The 20194-nt window shown below is 50.2% G+C and overlaps 2 protein-coding genes across 6 annotated transcripts in view; both read left to right on the top strand.

Moving 5' to 3' along the window:
- Positions 1-11206, top strand: part of MKNK1 (MAPK interacting serine/threonine kinase 1) — a 40222-nt gene extending 29016 nt beyond the window's left edge. Inside the window, exons 9-14 of one of the 4 annotated variants that reach the window (XM_079138823.1) lie at positions 1277-1332; positions 4826-4921; positions 6440-6634; positions 7260-7424; positions 8623-8666; positions 9805-11206. In XM_079138823.1, coding sequence (XP_078994949.1) covers positions 1277-1332; positions 4826-4921; positions 6440-6634; positions 7260-7424; positions 8623-8666; positions 9805-10039 — 791 coding nt within the window. In that variant the 3' untranslated portion in view covers positions 10040-11206. The remainder of the gene's footprint in view (positions 1-1276; positions 1333-4825; positions 4922-6439; positions 6635-7259; positions 7425-8622; positions 8667-9804) is intronic. The other 3 variants (XM_079138824.1, XM_079138825.1, XM_079138826.1) reach the window with 3 other exon arrangements.
- A 5823-nt stretch (positions 11207-17029) lies between these two features.
- Positions 17030-19933, top strand: KNCN (kinocilin; the record flags this gene model as incomplete). 2 transcript variants are annotated; one of them, XM_079126670.1, is made up of 4 exons in its annotated part: positions 17030-17180; positions 18208-18276; positions 18921-18995; positions 19854-19933. In XM_079126670.1, the coding sequence occupies 4 exons, from the start codon at positions 17030-17032 to the stop codon at positions 19931-19933; spliced, it is 375 nt and encodes a 124-aa protein (XP_078982796.1). The 2 variants fall into 2 exon arrangements, with proteins under 2 accessions (XP_078982796.1, XP_078982795.1); XM_079126669.1 differs by having other exon boundaries at positions 18894-18995.
- Between the last annotated feature and the right edge of the window lie 261 nt (positions 19934-20194).

Here is a 20194-nt window from a genome sequence, read left to right as displayed (position 1 = left end):
GAAGTTACTTAGCTTCCTGGAGCTCCGCTTTTTCTTCTTAGTGAAGTGCCTCAGGTGGGCTGGGCCTTTGCCTCTAGTAGGAAATGGGAGGGCTGCCCAAGCAACTGATCATTGCAGGTGACTAAGGCTGATTCTGCTTTTCTGCTTTCACCGCCACCCCAAGATCCTCCCCTACTCTCCAGAACTTCGAAGTAGACTTTTTGCTCAACTTTCCCAACCTGTCCTTGTGCCGTAGGCGCTTTAGGAGGAAGGAGGAGGGGCAGGTTTCTCTGTCCTTGGCCAGGACACCCCAGCCCTATTTGTCAGTTCTTTGTCCTTTTTTTTTTTTTTTAAAAAAGACAGCTTTCTCCCAAGTGCCTTCTTGGACAGGTTAGCAGCTTTTTTTTTTTTTTTTTTTTTTTTTTCGCGGGGGTGGGGGACAGTTGCTGGGGATTAAACCTAGGGCCACTTAACCACTGAGCTACATCCCCAGCCCTTTATTTTTTATTTTGAAACAGGGTCACGCTAAGCTGCTTAGGGCCTCACTAAGTTGTTGAGGCTGGACTCAAATTTGTGATCCTCTTGCCTCAGCCTCCCAAGTTGCCGGGATTATAAACATGTGCCACCATGCCTGGCAGGGAAGCAGCTTCCCCCAAGGGGTAAGCTACTACTTGCAGCCCTCTGCAGATCTAGCTAAAATGCAGGGTGTTGTCTCTGAAGTACAGCACCCTGTGGCCAAAGCTGTCCTTGCAGAGCAGGTGAGACCGGCGTTAGACAGAATGGGGGTTATCTAACACTTGGTCCTCCGAACATTCAGGGAATCATGCTGAAGGAAACTTTCTTTTTCTCTTTTTTTTAAATCAGCTACACAAGAAGAAATGAGGTAGAGCAGTCAAAGTCCCCCGAGATGTTCTTAAACAAGGCACTAATTATTTCTGCATTGCTGTTCCAAGCATCGCCGTTTGCAGAGCTCTCTGCTCTGCTTTGTGTTAGGCTGCACAGTAAGAATTCTTGGTTGTCACTGCAGTGCTGAAAGGTAGGCTGGCTGGGATTCATTTAGCTCTTCTTATCCCTGCCAGACTTCTAAAGCCACTGCTTCAAAAGAACTTGCAGAATCAACTGTGCTTTTGGTTTGTGTCTCTGGTTACTTCTGCCTCCTGCAGCTCGTTGGTTTTTTAATGTACCATAATTGGGAATTAATCTGCGAACAACAGCATTTGGAAAAAATTAATTGTGTGTGGAATGTTTGATAATTATGTGCATATGTTAACCATTTCCTTGCTGCTTGTCATTTCAGGCATTGCTCACCGTGATCTGAAGCCAGAAAATATATTGTGTGAATCTCCAGAAAAGGTACTTAAGGCCTGATTTGGGATGTACAGTTTGTACTAGTCAAGCAAGCACCCTGCTCTCAATATAGATTGTGGCACTTCTCTTGGCCTCAGGTACCAATGTCAACTGATTGTTAGGAACATGTGAGAATATTGTACCTAGTAGGTAATGTTTCAACATTCCAAGTGTAGGCCTTGTCCCTTTTTTTCTCTTTATTACTTATGATTGGCTTAAGCCCACAAACTTGTAAAATATGTAAGACCTGCACAAAATTAATACTTTCTAGTCCAAGGCACCTACTGTTAGAGCAGTTGTGAGTCAGAAATGACTCAATCTTACATGGGTACACCTCTGTCCATAAATAATATTTTGGGCATGTTATGTAGGCCAGACTGTATCCACCACTAGAAGCAATAATTAGGCAGCAAGTTCTTGAAAAGTGTTTCCCTTTCCATTTTTATTTCCAAAGGTGCCCATTAAAAAGAAAACATTTGTTTGCTGTTGTATAAATGCAACTAATTCAAACATGGTCTAAATTCCATCTACTAATAAATAGAAGTGTTTGTGTTTCCACAAGAGCACATGAATTTGACAAATTCTATATTTGTTAGGAGAGGTTTAGGCCCTAGGAGTGTTGGCAGCCCACATTCACAACTCTGTGTGCATGCATGTGCGGATTCAAGAGCAACATGCCTTGGTGTGGGTGAAGCCTGGCTTATCCGCAAGGAGTGGCTGTGAGTGAACATGCTTGCAACAAACAACTCTTATATTAGCTCTAATAAGATCTGTGACTTCCTGTCAGTGATTCTAACCTAGAACTTTATAATTTGTCATTATTATGGCTTTTGGGGTGGGGCAGGGGCGAGGTACCAGGGATTGAACTCAGGGACACTCAGCCACTGAGCCACATCCCCAGTCCGACTTTGTATTTTATTTAGAGACAGGGTCTCACTGAGTTGCTTAGCATCTCACTTTTGCTGAAGCTGGCTTTGAACTCACAATCCTTCTGCCTTAGCCTCCTGAGCCACTGGGATTACAGGTGTGTGCCACTGCTCCCATCTTATTATGGTTGTTAATAATTATCAATTAACATTTCTCAAGTGTTTACACTGTGCCAGGCACTTAGTCTTATTTAGTGTTTATAAAGTTTCTTGAAGAGATACTTTTAACATCTTCATTTTATAGATGAGAAAACTAAAGCTCAGAGAGGTTAAGAAACTTAAAATCATTCAGATGATAAGTAGAAGAGCTAGATTAAAATAAGTTATTGACCCCAGCACTCCACAGGGCTCTGAACTACCCGTTATTGCCTCTGACTTACAAGTAACATTCATGTCTTTGGTTTCTTCTGCTCTTCATGGCACAGATTTGTTGCCCTTCTTTGTGATTAGGAAAATTAAAATTAAGAGAGGTTGAAGGTCAAAGGACTTTGTCAAGAAAGTGAAAAACCTACAGAATGGGAGGAAATATTTGCAAATCATACATCTGATAGGGATTTAATTTCCAAAATACATGTAGAATTCCTACAATTCAACAACAAAAAGACAACCCAATTTTAAAATGACCAAATGATTTGAACAGAGATTTCCCCAAAAAGATACAAATGACTAACAAGCAATGAAAAGATGTTTAACATCCTTAGTCATTAGGGAATTGCCAATCAAACCACAAGGAGACACCACTGTTGACATTCTAAGATGGCTAAAATTTTTGGTAATGGAAAATAACAAAGATTAGTGAGGATCTAGCGAGACTGGAACCCTTGTACATTACTGGTAGAAATGTAAAATGTGGATTTCCTCAAATAGCTGAACATAGAAATACCATATGAGCCAGGCGTGTTGGTGTACACCAGTAATCCTACTGAGGGCTACTGAGGGGCTGAGGTGGGAGGATTGCAAGTTCTAGGCTAGTCTAAGCAACTGTCTCAAAAATTTTAAAGGACTGGAAATGTAGCTCAGTGGCAGAGCATCCCTGGGTTCAATCCCCAAGACCAAAAAAGAAAAGGAAAAAGAAAATACCATATGACCCAGCAATTTTTCTGGTAGGTATGTACTCAAAAGAATTCAAAGCAGAGACATGAACAGATATTTGTATACTGGTGTGCATTACAGTATTATTCACAGTAGCCACAAGGTGAAAACAACTCATGTATCCACCAACAGATGCATGGATGAACAAAAAGTGGAGTATCTATACAGTGGAACATTATTTAGCCTTAAAACAGAACAAAGTTCTGATACATCCTACATCATGGATGAACCTTGAAAACATGACAAAAAGTAGAAGCCAGACAAACAAGGACAGATATGGTATACTTCCATTTACATGAAATATCTGAAATGGGTAAATTAATAAAGGGAGAAAGCAGGTTAGAGGCCAGGTGCACACCTTTAATCCCAGCAACCTGAGGGACTGAGGCAGGAAGATCACAAGTTTGAGACCAAACTAGGCAACTAAGCAGTACCTCGTCCCAAATTTAAAAAAGGGCTGGAGATGTAACTTGGTGGCAGAGCAATCCCTATTATTGGGTTCAATCCCTATTGTTGACAAAAAAGAGAGAAAGAGAAAAGAATCACCTGGGACGGGGGCAGAAATAGGAGGTTAATGCTGGAGTTTCTAGGAAGGTTTTGGGAACAATGGCGATGGTGGCACAACAGTAAATGTGATGAGTGCCACTGAATCGACTGTACATTTAAGAATGACTAAGAGAACATGTTTTATCTTACCACAGTAAAAAAAAAGGGAGAGGCTGAGTGAAAAAGAAAAGAGAATGAAAGAAAGGGAGGGGAAAAGGGATGGAAGAAAGGACAGAAAAAGTTGAGACTTAGAGCAGGGGAGTGGAGGAGCCGCATTCACCAGCATTTTCCGCTCGCTCGCTGTGCTGTCGTCCTCCACTGCACTGGCCATCTCACATGTGCTGCAGACACAAGTCACCCTCTTGTCTCAGGTACAGCATCCACTTCTGGTGCAGTTACCTGCCTAGTTGACGCCACCGATGGTGACCACACATCACCATTTTCCCAGGATTTCATGTGCTTAATGGACAAAAGTCCAAGCAAGCAAACCAGGACAGGTTGGTCACCCTAAGCCACCTGAGATGGACAAGGGTTTGACTCCAAGCTCCCCTGCCCTCCACTGAGTGAGCTACAAGGGGACTGTCTTTAGAAATACATATTAACTTCCCTGGCTTCTGTCCTGCCACCTATGCCATTGTTTGCCAGCAAGAGCTCTATTTTTTTATTCTGAGTTCATGGCAATCTGACATCATAGAGTTCACCCATTTTTCTCTTAGTCAGGAAGTAAGAAGAGAGCATAGGGAAGAGCTCACCCTGAACAAAACCCTGAGGTGACTGACTCCTGGTTAACCCGAGCAGAGTAAATACGACCTGGTAGACAGAGCCGAGCTGCAGGGTGACAGCTGTACGATCCCTGCGTCCATGTGGTCATGCTGCTCTCCTCATGCCCTTGCTTCTTAGATCTCTAATCTGTGGTATCTTTTTTTCCTTTGCAGGTGTCTCCAGTGAAAATTTGTGACTTTGACTTGGGTAGTGGGGTGAAACTGAACAATTCCTGCACACCCATAACCACACCAGAGCTGACCACCCCCGTACGTATGGCCAAGTACCTGTGCCCTTCCTGCTGGGCACTGTGTTTGTGGAGTGTGCCTGATTCAAAGTTGTGGCATCCAGACAGAGAGCTAAAGAAGGAAAATCAAGTGTCTGTAGCCTTTCAGGCCTGAGTTGTCCTTTGTCTCTGTGCCCATTTGTAGCTCCCAAGCCCGCCCCCTACACCCTTGTTAATGAAACTGACTTTGATTGGAGTTTTAGTTTGGGGTGGGCCCTCCCTATTAAGGAAGAAACAAATTGTCTCCATAAACACAGGCTGTGACTCTTGTCCCAGGTGAAAACAAACACTATTCCCAGCCTGGCCCCGTTGCACATGTGAAGTGAATGCCTCTGAGGGTTCATTCCCTTTGCTGAAGTCACACACACCACTTGTGGTAGAGGATGGGAGCTGTCTCCCCCTCCCGCTTCACCGCCCATGGAAGAAAGCCAATAGTCTCTCTGGCAGGAACTGTGAGGTTCCAGGCCACACACATGTAGGATTGCTTGGCTGAATTATCCTGTTGCTTCTCCCACTTCACATTTCATGCCCAGATGGAAGCTGCTTCTTCCTAAGACATATCTTGTACATGCTTGACGCACTATAATTAGGATGACTCTTTTGAGATTTGCATGCTTCATAAGTGAATTTTCCTAATAGCCTTTTTTTTATAAGACATGCCTTTAAATATGCCTATATTGTTCTTACGCTAAGCAACACTATTAGTAATGTTTCTGTATTAGCTTTTAACACTCAGGACTTCCTTGCTCTCAAAGTCATTAACTCTAATTGCCAATAACAAAGAAAATATCCTTTCTCAAGAGCACTTACCATCTTCTAATCAAATTAGTTTTGTGGGATGGGAGTGGGGGCTGCTCTCAGCCTGAAATAACGAAGAGGGAAGCAAAAAAAATGCTTTCTTCTTCTCAGCAGTTTTCTATGCAGGGGTAGGAGGGAGAAGTCCTGGATCCTGGGCCTGGGTGGGCCACTGCTGAACTCCCTGACCTATTCGGGCCTTGCCTTTCCCATCTGTAAATGGGAGGGACAAGGAAATTGAACTTGTCATCAGACTAGCTTTGATGATCTCTTAATTCTAAAGCCTTACTCTTCCTTGCTCCAAGTTAGCTGGGAAACTGGACAAGAATTACTTTAAGAAATCCTTGCTGGTTGGAGCTAGATCTCTATAGGTCTCCCTCCCAGGCATTTAAATGGAGAACTAAGTCAGGGAAAGGCTCCTGGGAATTTTTGGTCAAGACCTTTGCCCACTGGAGAAGAACTAGAAAAGATAAGAAGGAGACTTGGATCTGGTCATGTGGACCATGGGGCAGGGTGGGCTCAGTTTAAGCTTCTGAGTGCCTTGATGTTATCAGCTGAGCCCTCTGGCTTTCCTGATAAGCTCCTGCTGTCACTCCATCCTTCCATCCTCTTACTCAAGTTACATTCTACACTTTGCCATCCTCTCTCCCTGGAACTCATCCAACTCTCTTCTCTGCCATCTCCTCCCCAACCCTGGCCCCCACAGTGCGGCTCTGCAGAGTACATGGCCCCTGAGGTGGTGGAGGTCTTCAGGGACGAGGCCACTTTCTATGACAAGCGCTGTGACCTCTGGAGCCTGGGCGTGGTCCTCTACATCATGCTGAGTGGCTACCCGCCCTTTGTAGGTCACTGTGGGGCTGACTGTGGCTGGGACCGGGGAGAGGTGTGCAGGGTTTGCCAGGTGAGTGTGACCAGGGCCACAGCACATACCCTGCTGGGGCTCAGTAGGCTGGGAGATTGTTCCTGATCTGGAAGGGGTTTATAGTGCCCTCTGTCAGGGCAGCCAGGAGGTGAAGTAGATAGTCAGGCACTCAGCCCAGCTAGGAGTTTGGGGGAGAGTTACTAGAGAGGATCATGCCTGAGCAGACCCTAAAAGGATGAGTCTTGCCCAGGGAAAGAAGGCCAAGAAATATAAGAAGGAAGAACAGCACAGGCAATGCCATGGAAGCATGAAACAGCTGCAGGGACGAGGGGAGGAGGTTGATGGTGGTGGGAGATGAGACCTGGGAGGTCACCATGGGCCAGTTCACAGAGCACCCTCTCTGAAGGGCCGAGAATTTGGGCTTTGTTCTATAGGTGATATTCCCCACTCTTCACACCTCCAGCCATCCCAGTGGCCAAGGGCATTACATATTGTTTGGTGATTTAGGGGAGAGTTGGGGTTCTGGGAAAGCGCCATGACTGTGGCATCCCCAAGCCATGAGTAGCAGCTGAGGTCAATTAGAGTCAGGATGATTGACTATGTGACAGACCATCCTGCCCATCCCCTGGCCAGTGTGGCCTCAGGAGGAATCTTCTTTACCTAGAACAAGCTGTTTGAGAGCATCCAGGAAGGCAAGTATGAGTTTCCTGACAAGGACTGGGCTCACATCTCCAATGAGGCGAAAGACCTCATCTCCAAGCTTCTGGTTCGAGATGCAAAGCAGAGACTCAGTGCCGCCCAAGTTCTGCAACACCCATGGGTGCAGGGGGTGAGTGACTCCAGGGAGGAGGGGTGGTGTGTCACCTCTCCAGATCATGCCACACAGCAGCTTGGCCATGAAAAAGTTCTCATACCAGCTAGTGAAGACCCCCAGCCCAGATGACTGTCCCCAGCTGAAGTGAGATGGTACAGGAGCTTCAGTGCTTGAGCGCACAGTGAACCAACTCCTCCTTAGCCCCTGGCCCAGCCCCCTGGCACAACATAGACTTGGCTCTAACCTTAGCCACAGACTAAATCCCAACAGAGCCCTCTGGGGGACTAGGCCATGCTTCCCACTATTGGCAAAAGCTCCCAGACCAGGAGCAACCTGGTATTGTCATTCAGGGCCTGCAGTACCTCCTCTTGTACAAAAACACCATTAACTTAGAGCACCCAGAAGCAAGCAAGACCTGGCTTCCCTGCAGCTTGTGTGGCTGCTCTGAGGCTGCGTGATTCTCCTCATGGCCTGGAGCTCTGGGTGCTGGGGGCCAGGAAGGCAAATGGTGTTTTCCGTATGCTGAGGATCCAAGTCTTAACTGGAAAGCGTTTTTTAAAATCCTCTTTGGTTAGTCACAATACCTGACTTCCACTGCTCTGAGGAGTCTGTCAGACCCTCCTGCGAGTTACTACGTCTCCTTGATCTGCCAGGTCCTCGCTGGCCTTAATCACTCTGCTAGTGGAACTAGGCAAGTGTTGCCTGCCTGTGTCACAAATGAGGACCCAGTCCAAGAGTGGCTCAGTGCCTAATTCCCAGTCACCCAATAGTGAACACCTACCACATGCTAGAAAGGAGTGAGGCCCAGCCTGTCCTCACGGTCTAGTGGAGAGAGGGAGAAAGGGACAACGTAAGGAACACTTGGGAAAAGTGCTAGAGGCACAAAGGGACAAGACCCCACCTCTGCTTGGGACTAGGATGGGGAGGTGTTGGGAAACAGAAATGCTTCACAGAGGAAGTGACCCTTGAGGCAGGTCTCAGAGAGCAGTGAGGATATTGCCAGGAAGAGAAGGCTGTCCATGCAGAGGCAGCTGTGGCTTCAGAGTGCAGCCTTTTGTCCTCTCCTCTGAAGGCCTGGCCCTGCAGGTAAGCAGTGACAAGTCCTGTGCTGAACTGAGAGCCTTTAGTGACCTGCCCACTCTGCTAGCTTGGGTGGGGCAGCTCTTGGAAAGAGGGAGCAGTGCTTACCCACAATCTGTCCTTCCCATTCTAGCAAGCTCCAGAAAGGGGACTCCCCACGCCGCAAGTCCTCCAGAGGTAAATGCTCCCACACACCCAGTGCCCTTCTCTCCTCTACCTGGACTTTATTTCAAGCCCTTAGCCATGTTGGGATGGAGGCGGGGGATGGGAAACCCATCTCCAGGCTCAGGTGCCCTTCTCAGTCCCCTCCTCTCTCCTTCTCCCTCCACTGTAGAGCTGTCTCTCTCCGCTCTTCTTTCACCTAGATTGCTTCTTTTGTCCCCGAGCACCTTTAAGCCCCTCCTTGCTTTGCAGGGAAAATCCTGTTTTGCATAACCACTTGAACCTAACCAGAAACCACTGTTCACAGTCCATAGACAGATCTGATCTGTGGGTTATTTCTACTGGGTGTCCTTTTGCTCTTGGTTAAAGTAAGGGAGGAGCATTGCAAGGCAGAGGGATCAGCTGTCACACTAGACAGTAGTGATAATGGCCACCATGTCAAACAGCCCAGGTCTACCTTGCACAGTAATCCTGGGCTATTTGACTGTAGAACCTTTTAACAACTAGGTGTGTTCCCAGTGAGCAGAGACTAAGCTATGTGGGAAACCCTTCAGCAAGCAGTCTCTTGGCCAGTTTTTAGGAGTTACACAGGGAAGTATTACCCTGCGTGGGCCAGTTCATTTGCCCCAAGAGTCTATTGCCCAGCCAGGTTCCTGCCTGATTCTGTGGAGTTCTCTCCAGGTGCCTGAGGTGCCAAACCTCATGAGAATCCCCTTTAGATGATTTATTCAACAACCCAAAGTGCCCATCACAGGCTAGCCCTGAGCTGGGCTGTGGCGAAACATCAACAGCAAGGTACCTGCTCCAGGAGCTCCCTGCCCTGCCAGGGAAGAGGGGGATGGGTGAGCTTAGTGCACAGTGTGTGGCTCTGCCTCCAGAAGAGCTGTGTGCAGTGGCGCAAAGGAGGGAGCTCTGAGACATTTGCTCTGACTGTCCCGTGCCAGGACTGTATCTGAAGCTCAAAGCCCATTCTAGCCTCAGTCAAGCAAGATTTCAAACCCAGGAGAGAACTGCTTCAGAGAGAGTAGCCCCTGCAGCTCAGAAAAATCTGGCAGAAGTATGAAACCCAGTGTCAAGTAGACCTGTCCCAGAGCTGACCTGGCTGACTCCAGGTTCTGCACCCCTCTTCTCTGTGTCTTCCCCCACCCCACAGGAACAGCAGCACTATGGACCTGACCCTCTTTGCAGCTGAAGCCATTGCTCTTAACCGCCAGCTGTCTCAGCACGAGGAGAATGAACTGGCCGAAGAGCCAGAGGCACTGGTGGAGGGCCTCTGTTCCATGAAACTTTCCCCTCCCTCCAAATCTCGCCTGGCCCGCAGGCGGGCCCTAGCCCAGGCGGGCCGCAGGGGAGACACAGGACTGTGCCCAACATCTACAGGACTCTGAACAGTTCCAGTCATACCTCATAGGCCTCGACCTGTCCAGGTATTGCCCCTGGAAACCTGTGAAGCCAATGTCTGCAGAGCAGGCAGAGAGGCCTGTTCTGGGGCTACAGTCAGGCTTTTTCCACTTACAAAGGCCCTGTAGGGCCCCCCAAATGCCCTCCTTCCCATTTCCCCAGAGTCCTTGAGGAAAAAGCTTTTTCCAAAGGGGTTGTCTTTGAAAAGGAAAGCAATCACTTGTCACTTTGCATAATCGCCTGCAGCTGGGACATCTCTGCTGGACTCCACCTGCTCACAGGCCTGCGGATCCCAGATCCAGCCTGCTCTGTGACTGGGCTGTGCTGCTGGGGCAGCAGCCTGCAGGGAACCAGCTTGGAGAAGGAAGCATTGACCGACCGAGGCTGCCAGCACACTTGCCTCTCCCGCTCTGCACCGCCACCCTCCTCTGGCAGTCCTTCCACCTTCCTCTGTCCTCCGGACGTCCTCTTTGCCGGTCTTCTCCCTTGGCTGAGCAAAGCCACCCCCTCAATTCAGGAAGGGCAGAGAGAGCCTTCCTCTTTCAGGAGGCCAGATCAGTCTTCCAGTGTGCAGCACGGAAAAGCACATAATCTTTCTTTGCCGTGACCGAAATATGTTCCTCATTTATCATCCTCTTCCTTGTTGGTGATTGCTGCTAAAGTCAGTATTACTTCGTTTTTTTAAAATGGGTTTTTTAACCATGCTGTTCCAGTCCACATGGAACTTTAAACTCTCACTGCAAGCCCAGGGATTTTCTAGATGGAATGTCCATGGACTTGGGTTTTAATCAGCTGTGCCCTATACTTCTAACTGATTTTAAGCTGTTACTGTGATGAGCACCTTAGAGATAGTGTCAGTGTCTTCTGCTGCTGTGTCCCCCAGATCATGTATGGAGCATGGCACAGATCTGGGGCAGTTAGACGGAGCCCTGTGCTTCAGGTGAAGATGGGAGGCCACCACGCTGCCCTGATCTGAACCATGCAGTGCCTGGTGCCTGGGAGCATGAAGGTGCAGCCTTCAGATAAGCTGTGGAGTTACGTAAGGAAAACAGGTTGCGTATGTCAGATGTTTACACAACACCATGACTGATACTATCACACATTGTGACTGTGCTTGTTTTAATAAAACTACTTTAAATTCAGGCTGTGGCCTGCTTGGTGGTCCTTTCTTCCCCCACAGACCTGAGGAGATAGGGCTTCTGCACTGAGGCTGAGCCCAGCCAAGTAGGGAGAAGGCACCCTGGTCAGGACCCCCAATTATAACACCATGTTTGATCTGCAAAACAAGGCGAGATACTGCTTTCCTTTTCTTTAGATGAGGAAATGAAATTCATTGTACGTTTATCGGTCACCTCTGCTGGGACCCAGAGATGAGTAAGAAGCTGTCAGTGCTTCTTAGGGACTCGCCACCCAGATATCAAGGCGGTGTCCACAGCCATCACACTAGCAGATTTCAAAAGGCACTTTAGTAGATGCCCCTGTACCACCCGACCCATGGGAACAAATTTTCCTTCTGTCTAAAGCATTACTAAGTCTTTGTTGAGGGCCTGTTTGTCCCCAACTGTGTTTGTCCTGCCAGGGTTGGCAGCACAGAAGGCGGTGCCTCCCACGCACAGCCTTCATGTACACCGTGCAGAGGACTTTCAGGTACATTGCCCCATGTAATAATTCCAGGACCAGACTGGGAAAGACTTCATAGGTCCCAAGGAGGTGACCAGAGGGAGGTCTGAATGTCAGGGCAGTAGACTGTGTGCTGATGACAGCTCTCCTCCCTAGGGACAACAGAGAGGGAGACAGGATTCCCTAATTTTCACTCTTCAGTTCTTGGGCCAGGCTACCAGCTGTCCCACACCATGAATGCCTGCACATGGTTGATGACACACTTTGTGTTGGTCTTCCCTTTGTGATAACCCTTACCACCTTCACATCCCTTCTTCATCAACCAGAAGTGAGGCCAGCTGGGAAATCAGACCTACAAAATCTGAGCCTCTGGGAACCCAGACCCGAGCCCCAGTCCAGCCAGTTCTCTTCCAGGTGGACTCCACAAGAAAGTGACATTGGGCACTGGAACTGTGCCCTCCCACCTGCCTCCCTGTCCTAGTCCACACAGCCCACCCCACAGCTCTGCATTGGTGATACCGTGCCCACTTTGGCTTTGCTAACATTGTACACTCTAACGGTGCTTTCTCAGAAGTTTACAGGCATTATTTAACAGTCCTAAGAGGTAGATACTATTATTTTTACCCCACTTTACATGAAAAATCAAGAAAAGGGAGGAAAACTAGTTTTTCCAGGACTGTATAGCAGGAATGATAGACCCAGAATCCCTTCCAGAGAGGCTTTGGACTCAGGGTCTTGCTGCCAGGGTTCAAATCCCGACTCAGTTTCTTACTGTCTGGGGCCTTGGGCAAGTTCGTTTCTGAGAGTCAGCTATAGATGTAGGTCTGGGTGCTCAGCTCATGATGCGGCTGCGAACATTACAAGGTAAGTGTCAAGGGGTGTTCCAGGTACACGTTGTAGGTCCTCCATAAATATTAATGATGGTTTTGGTTCTGTTTTTTGGTGACTCCTATAGCAGATTTATTCAACTCATGGTGCCAGTGAGGGGACCCACTTCCTTCAGCTCAGGGAACCTCTGCAGAATGGCTCGTGTGTTGTGGACATCCCTCTGGAACTTTCAAGATAAGACAAGCCTCTGGCCCCCTATGGGATTCTTCTGCTAATGGTCTGTTCTGCCCCCTGGGCTGGAGTCCCTATCCCAGAGGGACAGCTGTTGTGCCAGGGAAAAACCGTGATAGGACGCCAAAGGCCCTGAGTTCTAGTCTTGCCTGGGCCACCATTGACAGGGGAACCTGGGAAGTCCTGGCTCTGCTGCACTGAGGCAGATATGGCAGATGCAGTAAGGGAGGCTCTGGAGTCGAGAGAGCCCCACTCCGGCTTGGGACATGCAGTGATGGAAACCAATTCCCCCACTCTTAGGGCTCATGCAGGGCTAGGCCTTAGAAGGAGAGAGCTGGTCCCAGCCTGCTGGAGCGTCTCAGACCTCAGGCCTCTTTCCACAAATCCAGTAAGTGGGCCTTGGCTCCAGCCCCAGTCCTAATTCAACTGACCTTGAGAACTCCTGCCTGAGAGCATCTGGCTACAGGAATGGTCAAGCCTCCATGCCTCCATGTGGCATCTGCCTGAGCTCTGGGGGCTCCTCCTTCCTCCTGGCTCACTGTCCCTCACCAAACCCAGCTCCGTAATCAGCAGTGCCTTGGTCCCATGCCAAGTGCTCCAGCTGCTTCAGGTCTGGAGGGGGCTGAGAGTAAGGTCCCCCCAGGGCTGACACGCTTGTTGCCATGGTAGCAGTTGCCTTGGAATCTGCTTCCCATACTTCAGCTTCTGAATGGTCCAAGAAAGCTGCCTGTCCCCTGGGGGACCAGTGAATTAATCACACTCTTTTCCAGGGTTCTCACCCCTTAAGGAAAATAAACAGAATCAAACCAAACTGGGGCTGTTTGCCCACTTTTCCTTCCCACCTTCACCCCACACTGGGTCTTGGTGCTACTGAGAAGGAAAGAGCACAGGCAGACACCTTTCAGCCCTTGCCTCACCAGGAGACAAAGGGGAGAGAACTTGTGGTGAAGCTAGCAATGTGCCCGTGGCCTAGCCTCACCCTGGGTTCTGTGGCTGCAGGAGGATGCAGGTTCCTGCCAGTAAGGCTCTGATGCTGGGGAGGTGTAGGGAGCTCAGGGGGCTTGGGCTCTGGGGTCTTGGGCTCCCATCTCAGCATTGCCCCTTGATCTTATTTACCTATTACTGCAAGCACTTCGCCCAGGGACAAGGTGCATTTTCTTTTTCAGGGATTACATAACCCATATTGAGGAAACAACTGACAAGCCCCCATCTCTACATTGGTAACTGGTTCAGGAACCCTTTAATGATGTTCTCTTGCCAGGGGGAGGATGCTGTCCTGACTGGTTCTTTTGACCACAAAGTCTTCCTTCTGATGGAAGGTGCTACAGTTTGGATATGGTTTCAGTACATCCTCCAAAGGTTCATGTGTCCTCCACGTGTCAGTGTTAGGAGGTGATAGGACCTTTGAGAAATGGGGCTTAGTGACCTTAGTAATTAGGTCACTGGGGGTGCTGCCCTAAGAAGGGACTGATGTTGGTCTTGTGGAGTGAATTACTACTTGTGAGAGTAGGTTGTTATAAAAGAGTATAAAAGAGTAAGCCTGGCCTCCCTGCTCTCTGGCTCTCTGGCTTCTTGTCTCACCATGTGATCTCACACCCTCACGCGTAATTCCTTCCCCTGTGATGCCATCCCTCATGAGGCCCTCATCATGGATGGGGCTACCCAATTTGGACTTTCAGCCTCCAGAATGGTGAGCTAAATAAACCACTTTTCTTTGTCAGCCTCAGGTATTTTGTTTTAGCAACAGAAAATGAACTAATACAATGGGTTTGCTAATTCCTCCCACCTCAAATAAAACAATATGGAAAATTAGGAGACAAACAGGCTAGAGGACTGCCCGACTGAACAGGAACCTGGACACACAGGTTCTATTGAGAACTCTGGGGCAACTCTTCTGCCTCCCCATGTCTTCGTTTCCCAATTCTTTCCATGATGAAGCTGGCATGACTTTGTGGTTGGGTGATCCTATAACTGATAAAGGGCTTCCTATGTCTCTCCTCCACATTCCCTTCCTTGACTCTTTCTGGGCCCTAAGGGATTCAGAATGTCAGAGAAAAACTCTAAATTTCTATTTGGTTTCCAGTTTCTGAAAGTCAGAATGCTGTGGCATCTGAAACTGGCAGTGTACAGGCACCCCTGACCCTAGCCTCTGCACCCCAGCTCACTCACTGGCCTCCATGCCCAGTGTGCAGCAGAAAGCATGGCCTTGCTGATGATGTAGGTTCTTCATGGACATTTATTTTGGCAGCTCCTCCTGAAACTAGTCGGGGGCGGGGGATCAATTACATGTGACAGAGACATGGGCTGTCATTTGATGCCTAATTAGAGGAATAATCAGAACTCACCCTGGAAGGAGGCACAGGGGATGTTAGCAGGGTAGTCATGGCTGGCAAACACCTGGCTCAGGGGGCTCCCTCTTCATGAGAGCCTGATGGCCTATCCATGACCTGTGGTCACCCTCCTTTCCAGCTTCCTGGTGTGCTCCCACAGCTGAAGTTCAGCTCCATTGACCTCCTGCCTTAGTTACCCCTCCCCTCCAAAGAAAGATTGTTGGGAGAGTCAGGGGTTACTTCACTCTCAGAACCCTCCTCTTTATAGACCCAAGGTGGTCACACAGGCACAAGCCCTCTCTGAACTCTGTCCTATGTCCAAAGCCAAACCCAGGTCCCTCTAGCCACAGCATTCTGTGCAACTCACTCCTGAGCTTGCCCTCGAGGGTTCACAATGTAAACAGAACAAAGACAGAGAGCAGGCCCTTTAGGTGGGGCTGTGGGGCGGTGGTGGGCAGCCCACTGGTTCAGCTTTGGCCAGAAAGGTTGCACAGAGGCAGGCCAACTATGCAGGTCCCACTGGACAAGGAGGGGTTTTCCAGACAGCAAGGACCAGGCAGACACAGAGGATGGAGGGCAGAACGGGAAAGGGGAGCAGAGGGGACATGGGCAGCTGTGGAGGCAGATCTTGAGCCTGACCTAGACTACAGACATGGTAGGGACCAAAAAGAGGGACTAAAAAGAGGCCAATGGGGCTAGTGACAAGACTCTAAGAAGAATGGGTGGGACCCTGGGAACTGCCCATGTGGGGACCGGAGCAAGGTCCTATTCTGGGACTGCAGAGTACCTGCTCCATAAAGGGTGTTAGATATTGCAAGGAGGTCTAAAGGTACCAGCCATGCCCCAGGCCTCTACTCTAGTCCCACTCACATCCAACCCCCACCCCCAATTCCTCTTCCCAGCCCTACCCCTTCCCACCACTGCTATTGCTCTTCCCTGTCAGCTCCCGGCTAGAAAGCTGGGGACAGATGACAGACTCACCCTCTTATCCCACTGGCAACTAAAAGGGGGTGGGTACCGACCCCACCCAAGGAAAAGGGGGTTCTTTAAGGCCAATCTTCAACCCAGGACCCCTCAATCCTGCCTGGGAGTCTGGAGGTTGACAGGAAGTGGGAAGAGGAAGGTGTGGGCAGGGCAGAAAGTGGCCTTGGAGGATTACCACTCCCTCCCCTCTCCCATCCCACTCACAGTTCCTGCCTCTGGAGCCTTGTCCAGGTCTCCTTCCATGTCCATCTCTGGGCCTCCACGCAGAGACCTCAGGTGCACCTCCAAGACAAAGGGCAAAGGATCACAGAATGAGGCTTGAACATGTGTTCAGGGAGTCTCCTCACATCCCTGGCTTCTAAATCCCATGTGAAGCCATCAGCCTATTTTCCTGCTCAGGAACCAACAGTGGAATCTGGGCTGACTTCCCATTGGGCCTCTGGGACCCAGGCAGCAGCTCACATTGCATCTTCATGAATAACCCAGCACCTCCCAGCTGCCTATAGTCAGAGGAACCTGTGTCCCTGGAACCAACCCCAACCCCGGCCTCTCACTGCTTTAAACTTTAATATGCCCAGGCTCAGTGGCAATTGAGCAGGCACCAGGGAGCCAGGGCAGGATGTCCTGAGCAGGAGAGCTTGGACTGAGCTCTCCCAGGATCCAGTTGGAGGCTGGCAGGGGAGGATCCCATGGGTCAGGTCCAGCTCCCTAGAACTCTGGCAGCCCATGGGGAAATGTGTTCATGGCAGGAGTCCCAAGAGTGGCCTTCAATTCATGAGGCCTTTAGGGGAGTAAAAGTAAGGTGGGGTCAACATGCAGCTAGGGGCATCTAGACAAGCCATAGCATAGGATTGCGGATAAATTTAAGGATTACCAGCCCAGATGCTTACTGCCTGCAAACTCCCACCCTGAAGGTAGAGCTCCAACACCCAAGAGGAAGAGAACCCCAGGACCAGCTGGAGACAGTGCCCTGGGCAGGCCTACATGGATATCCCCATCAGCAGCAGAGACTTCCACTGCCTGCAGCTGGCCTGTGTGGCCTTGGGTCTGGTGGCCGGCAGCATCATCATCGGAGTCTCAGTGTCCAAGGCTGCGGCTGCCGTGGGCGGCATCTTCCTCGGTGCTGCTGGGCTGGGTGAGCAGGAGCTAGACTAGAGTAGGGGGAAGAAATTCTGAGGGGATCAGGGGCCTGGTTAGGTGATGGAGAAATGGCAGGGAAAGCTGGGTCAGTGGGAATTGGTGGGGGAGAGTGGGAGCTAGAGGTGCGAGCAAGGCAGCCATTAGGTGTGTAGGGAGTAGAGGGGGTTCGAGGTGGGGTTCCTGTTGGCAGCGAGGAGACTGGAGTGGGAAGGTTGGTTGTCACACTCCCTTCTTGTCTGTCCCCTGGGCTCTGTGGCTCTGTGCCCCTGGCTTGGGTTTGTGGTGGGATTTGTCGGCCTGTTTGTGGTGGGTTGATGGGGGCTGGCAAAGCAGCACAGCTCAGTTGAACAGTTTCCTTTTCTTTCCCTGTTTGTCTCAGCAGCAGCTCTGTCCACTTGTCTGTCGGGGGAAGGCGCACTGACATCCCCACAGTGATGCTGAGCACCATCTCTCACCCTATTCCACCACCCTGAGCCAAAAACAGAAGCTGTAGCCCTAGGCTGGGGGCTCTGGGCATCCATAGCTGCAAATTCCAGCACAGACACTTGGTCTAGGGTGGGAGTGGGAATGGGCAGGGAAGAATCTGCTCTGTGGCTACCTCTCCCCAGGACTGGGTGGGGAGGAGCATGCAGAGGGACCCCCAGGGGTGAACACGGGAGGGTGAGGTGAACATAGGAGAGGGTGAGGGAGAGTTTGTGGTGTCAGTGGTCCCAGACCCAGCCAGCTAAGAAGAGAGGAAGGTAACCTGCTCTTGGCCTGGCACAGTGGAGGCAGAGCCCGTGGCCTTCACAGACTGTAGCCCCTTCTCCACATAGCACTGTCCCTTCAACCTAGGCAGGGTGTGGGGAGCTGCCCTGTGCTCGCACACCAGCTTCCATTTATACCCTCGGGCGCCTCCGCGCACACACACAACCACTCTCAAAAACCAGCCCCCAGGCTCACAGCCCACCCACATCCTCCCACACCTCACATTAACCAGGCCCCCTCCCCTTCACAGAACCCCTCTGTGTCTCTCTTCTCAGGGCTTCTCATCTTTGCCTACCCCTTCCTGAAGGCTCGGTTCAACCTGGAGCACATCCTGCCTGCAATAGGTGAGCCCCTTCCCCCTCCCTGCAGGCCACTCTGCCAAGGACTGTGTGAGACCCTTTGTGTGTAAGTCTGTGACCGACAGGGAGGTTGAGCATGCCCACGTGTGAGGCTGCTCCTGGCTGTGTTGGAGTTGCTGTGTGTGTTGTACAGGCGTCGCCATGACTACAGTGTAGCAGAAACCAGCCTGCTGCCTGCCACAAAGGTGTCTGAACCTAGGGAGTCCATCTTCCTTGAGAGATTTTTCCATTCCCCCAAAGCCATCAAGATCTCTAGATACCCGCCCCTCACACCCCTAAGAACACTGTCTCCCCTCAGGACCTCTGAATAGTCCCCACCACATCTCAGCAACTTACGTACAGACTCCCAACTCCTCAGCTCTGTAGGGCCTTATATATCCCTGGTTCTCTCTAGGACCCCCACCTCCTTAAAAAATCTGCTACCTCCTTTAAAAACACTGCTTCCAACTTATCCATATCAACCCATATTATGTGGGAGACCTACATAATGCAGTATGTAGGAACGCAGTGGAGCAGACAGCAGCAGGGCTGGCTATTGAACAACAGGAAGAATTCCTTCCCAAACTGAGCTTGATTTGATATGGGAATGACTCAGTAACCAGAGGAATTGGGGCGGTCTTATCCTTCAGGAAACCTGAGAATCCACCCCAACCCAGGACCAGACCATGGGGAGGGAAGATCCAGTACCAATGGAAATAAGGAAGGTAAGTTTCCGAAATTCTGGAGTCCATCTTTCATCTTCCCTCTCTGGTCTGGCTTTGGAGTGCAGGGAGATACCTTTAGAGGCATGCAGAGGGGCTTCCCCAACCAGGGAAGGAACGAAGTTAGGTGTCCTCCACGTCAGTCAAACCCTTCTTGTTCCAAGTTGAGCTGATCTCTTGTTTGGCCTCAGAACTTCTCTGTGCTGCCTGGCCTCCACTGGGACAGAGGACTCCTGACTGCCCCTTCCTCTCCCTAGGTCCCACACCTTAGTTTGTTTTCCCACTTCCTTCTCCATGGTGGAATCCAACACTCAGAGCTAATACCTGAAACCACAACTCTTCTGACTCCCCTTCCCATCCCTCCCAAACTGGAAAATCCCAGGGCAGGAGTGTGTCCAAGTGGCCTGCAGTCTACACCACCAGGGGCAGGATGCCTTGTACTTACTCAGCAGAAGGTCCCATGCCAGACGTTGTCAAAGCACTCTGCGTGTTAACTAGTTTAATTCTCACAAGAACCATGTGAGGGAGCTACTATAGTGAGCTTCATTTTATATATGGGACAAATGAGGCACAGGAAGAATAAGTGACATGTCCACGGTCACACAGTCAGGAAGTGGTGGAGCCAGAATTCAAGCCAGGTAGTACTTCAGAGCCTTGCCTTTCCCACACCATGCTGCTGTCTTCTTGATGGGTTGTCCTGTCCTCTCTGGGCAAAACTGGGACTCCCCTCTCCCCCCATCTATCCCAACTCTGCCCTGAGGTCATGAGGCACTCCAATCCCAGGTCCCTTTGGGTTCCTCTGACCCAACAGCTTTGTGGGTATTTGTCCTCAGGCAGCCCCTGTCCTGGTCTCTCCTCCAGGAGCCCGCAGCAGCCTGTCCACTGTGACCAGGACCCTGGAGAAGCTGAAGCCAGGAGGCCATGGGACCGAGGAGGGCTAGGCAAGGGCTGAGGAGTGCCCTGCCCTGTCCTCCACGTATTGCCTACTACCCTATCTCGGAGACTTCCTGGATCCGAGTTAGAAGATTCAACCAGAAATGGACCGGGCTCTGGAGACAGCAGGCCAGCATTTGACTCTGACCCAGACTCTTCAAACCAGATGCCACTGGCGTGCTGATGGCCCCACAGGACTCCCTTGTTTCAGTCTCTTACCCTGACTTCTCTCTCAGGACTGAAACTCTGCTTTGTTCCCTTTTTGTTCT

The sequence above is a fragment of the Sciurus vulgaris genome (genome assembly GCF_902686455.1).
Source record: "Sciurus vulgaris genome assembly, chromosome: 1".
Taxonomy (NCBI): Eukaryota; Metazoa; Chordata; class Mammalia; order Rodentia; family Sciuridae; genus Sciurus; species Sciurus vulgaris.
The sequence above is the reverse complement of the archived record's forward strand: the minus strand, read 5'-3'. Positions and strand labels throughout refer to the sequence as shown.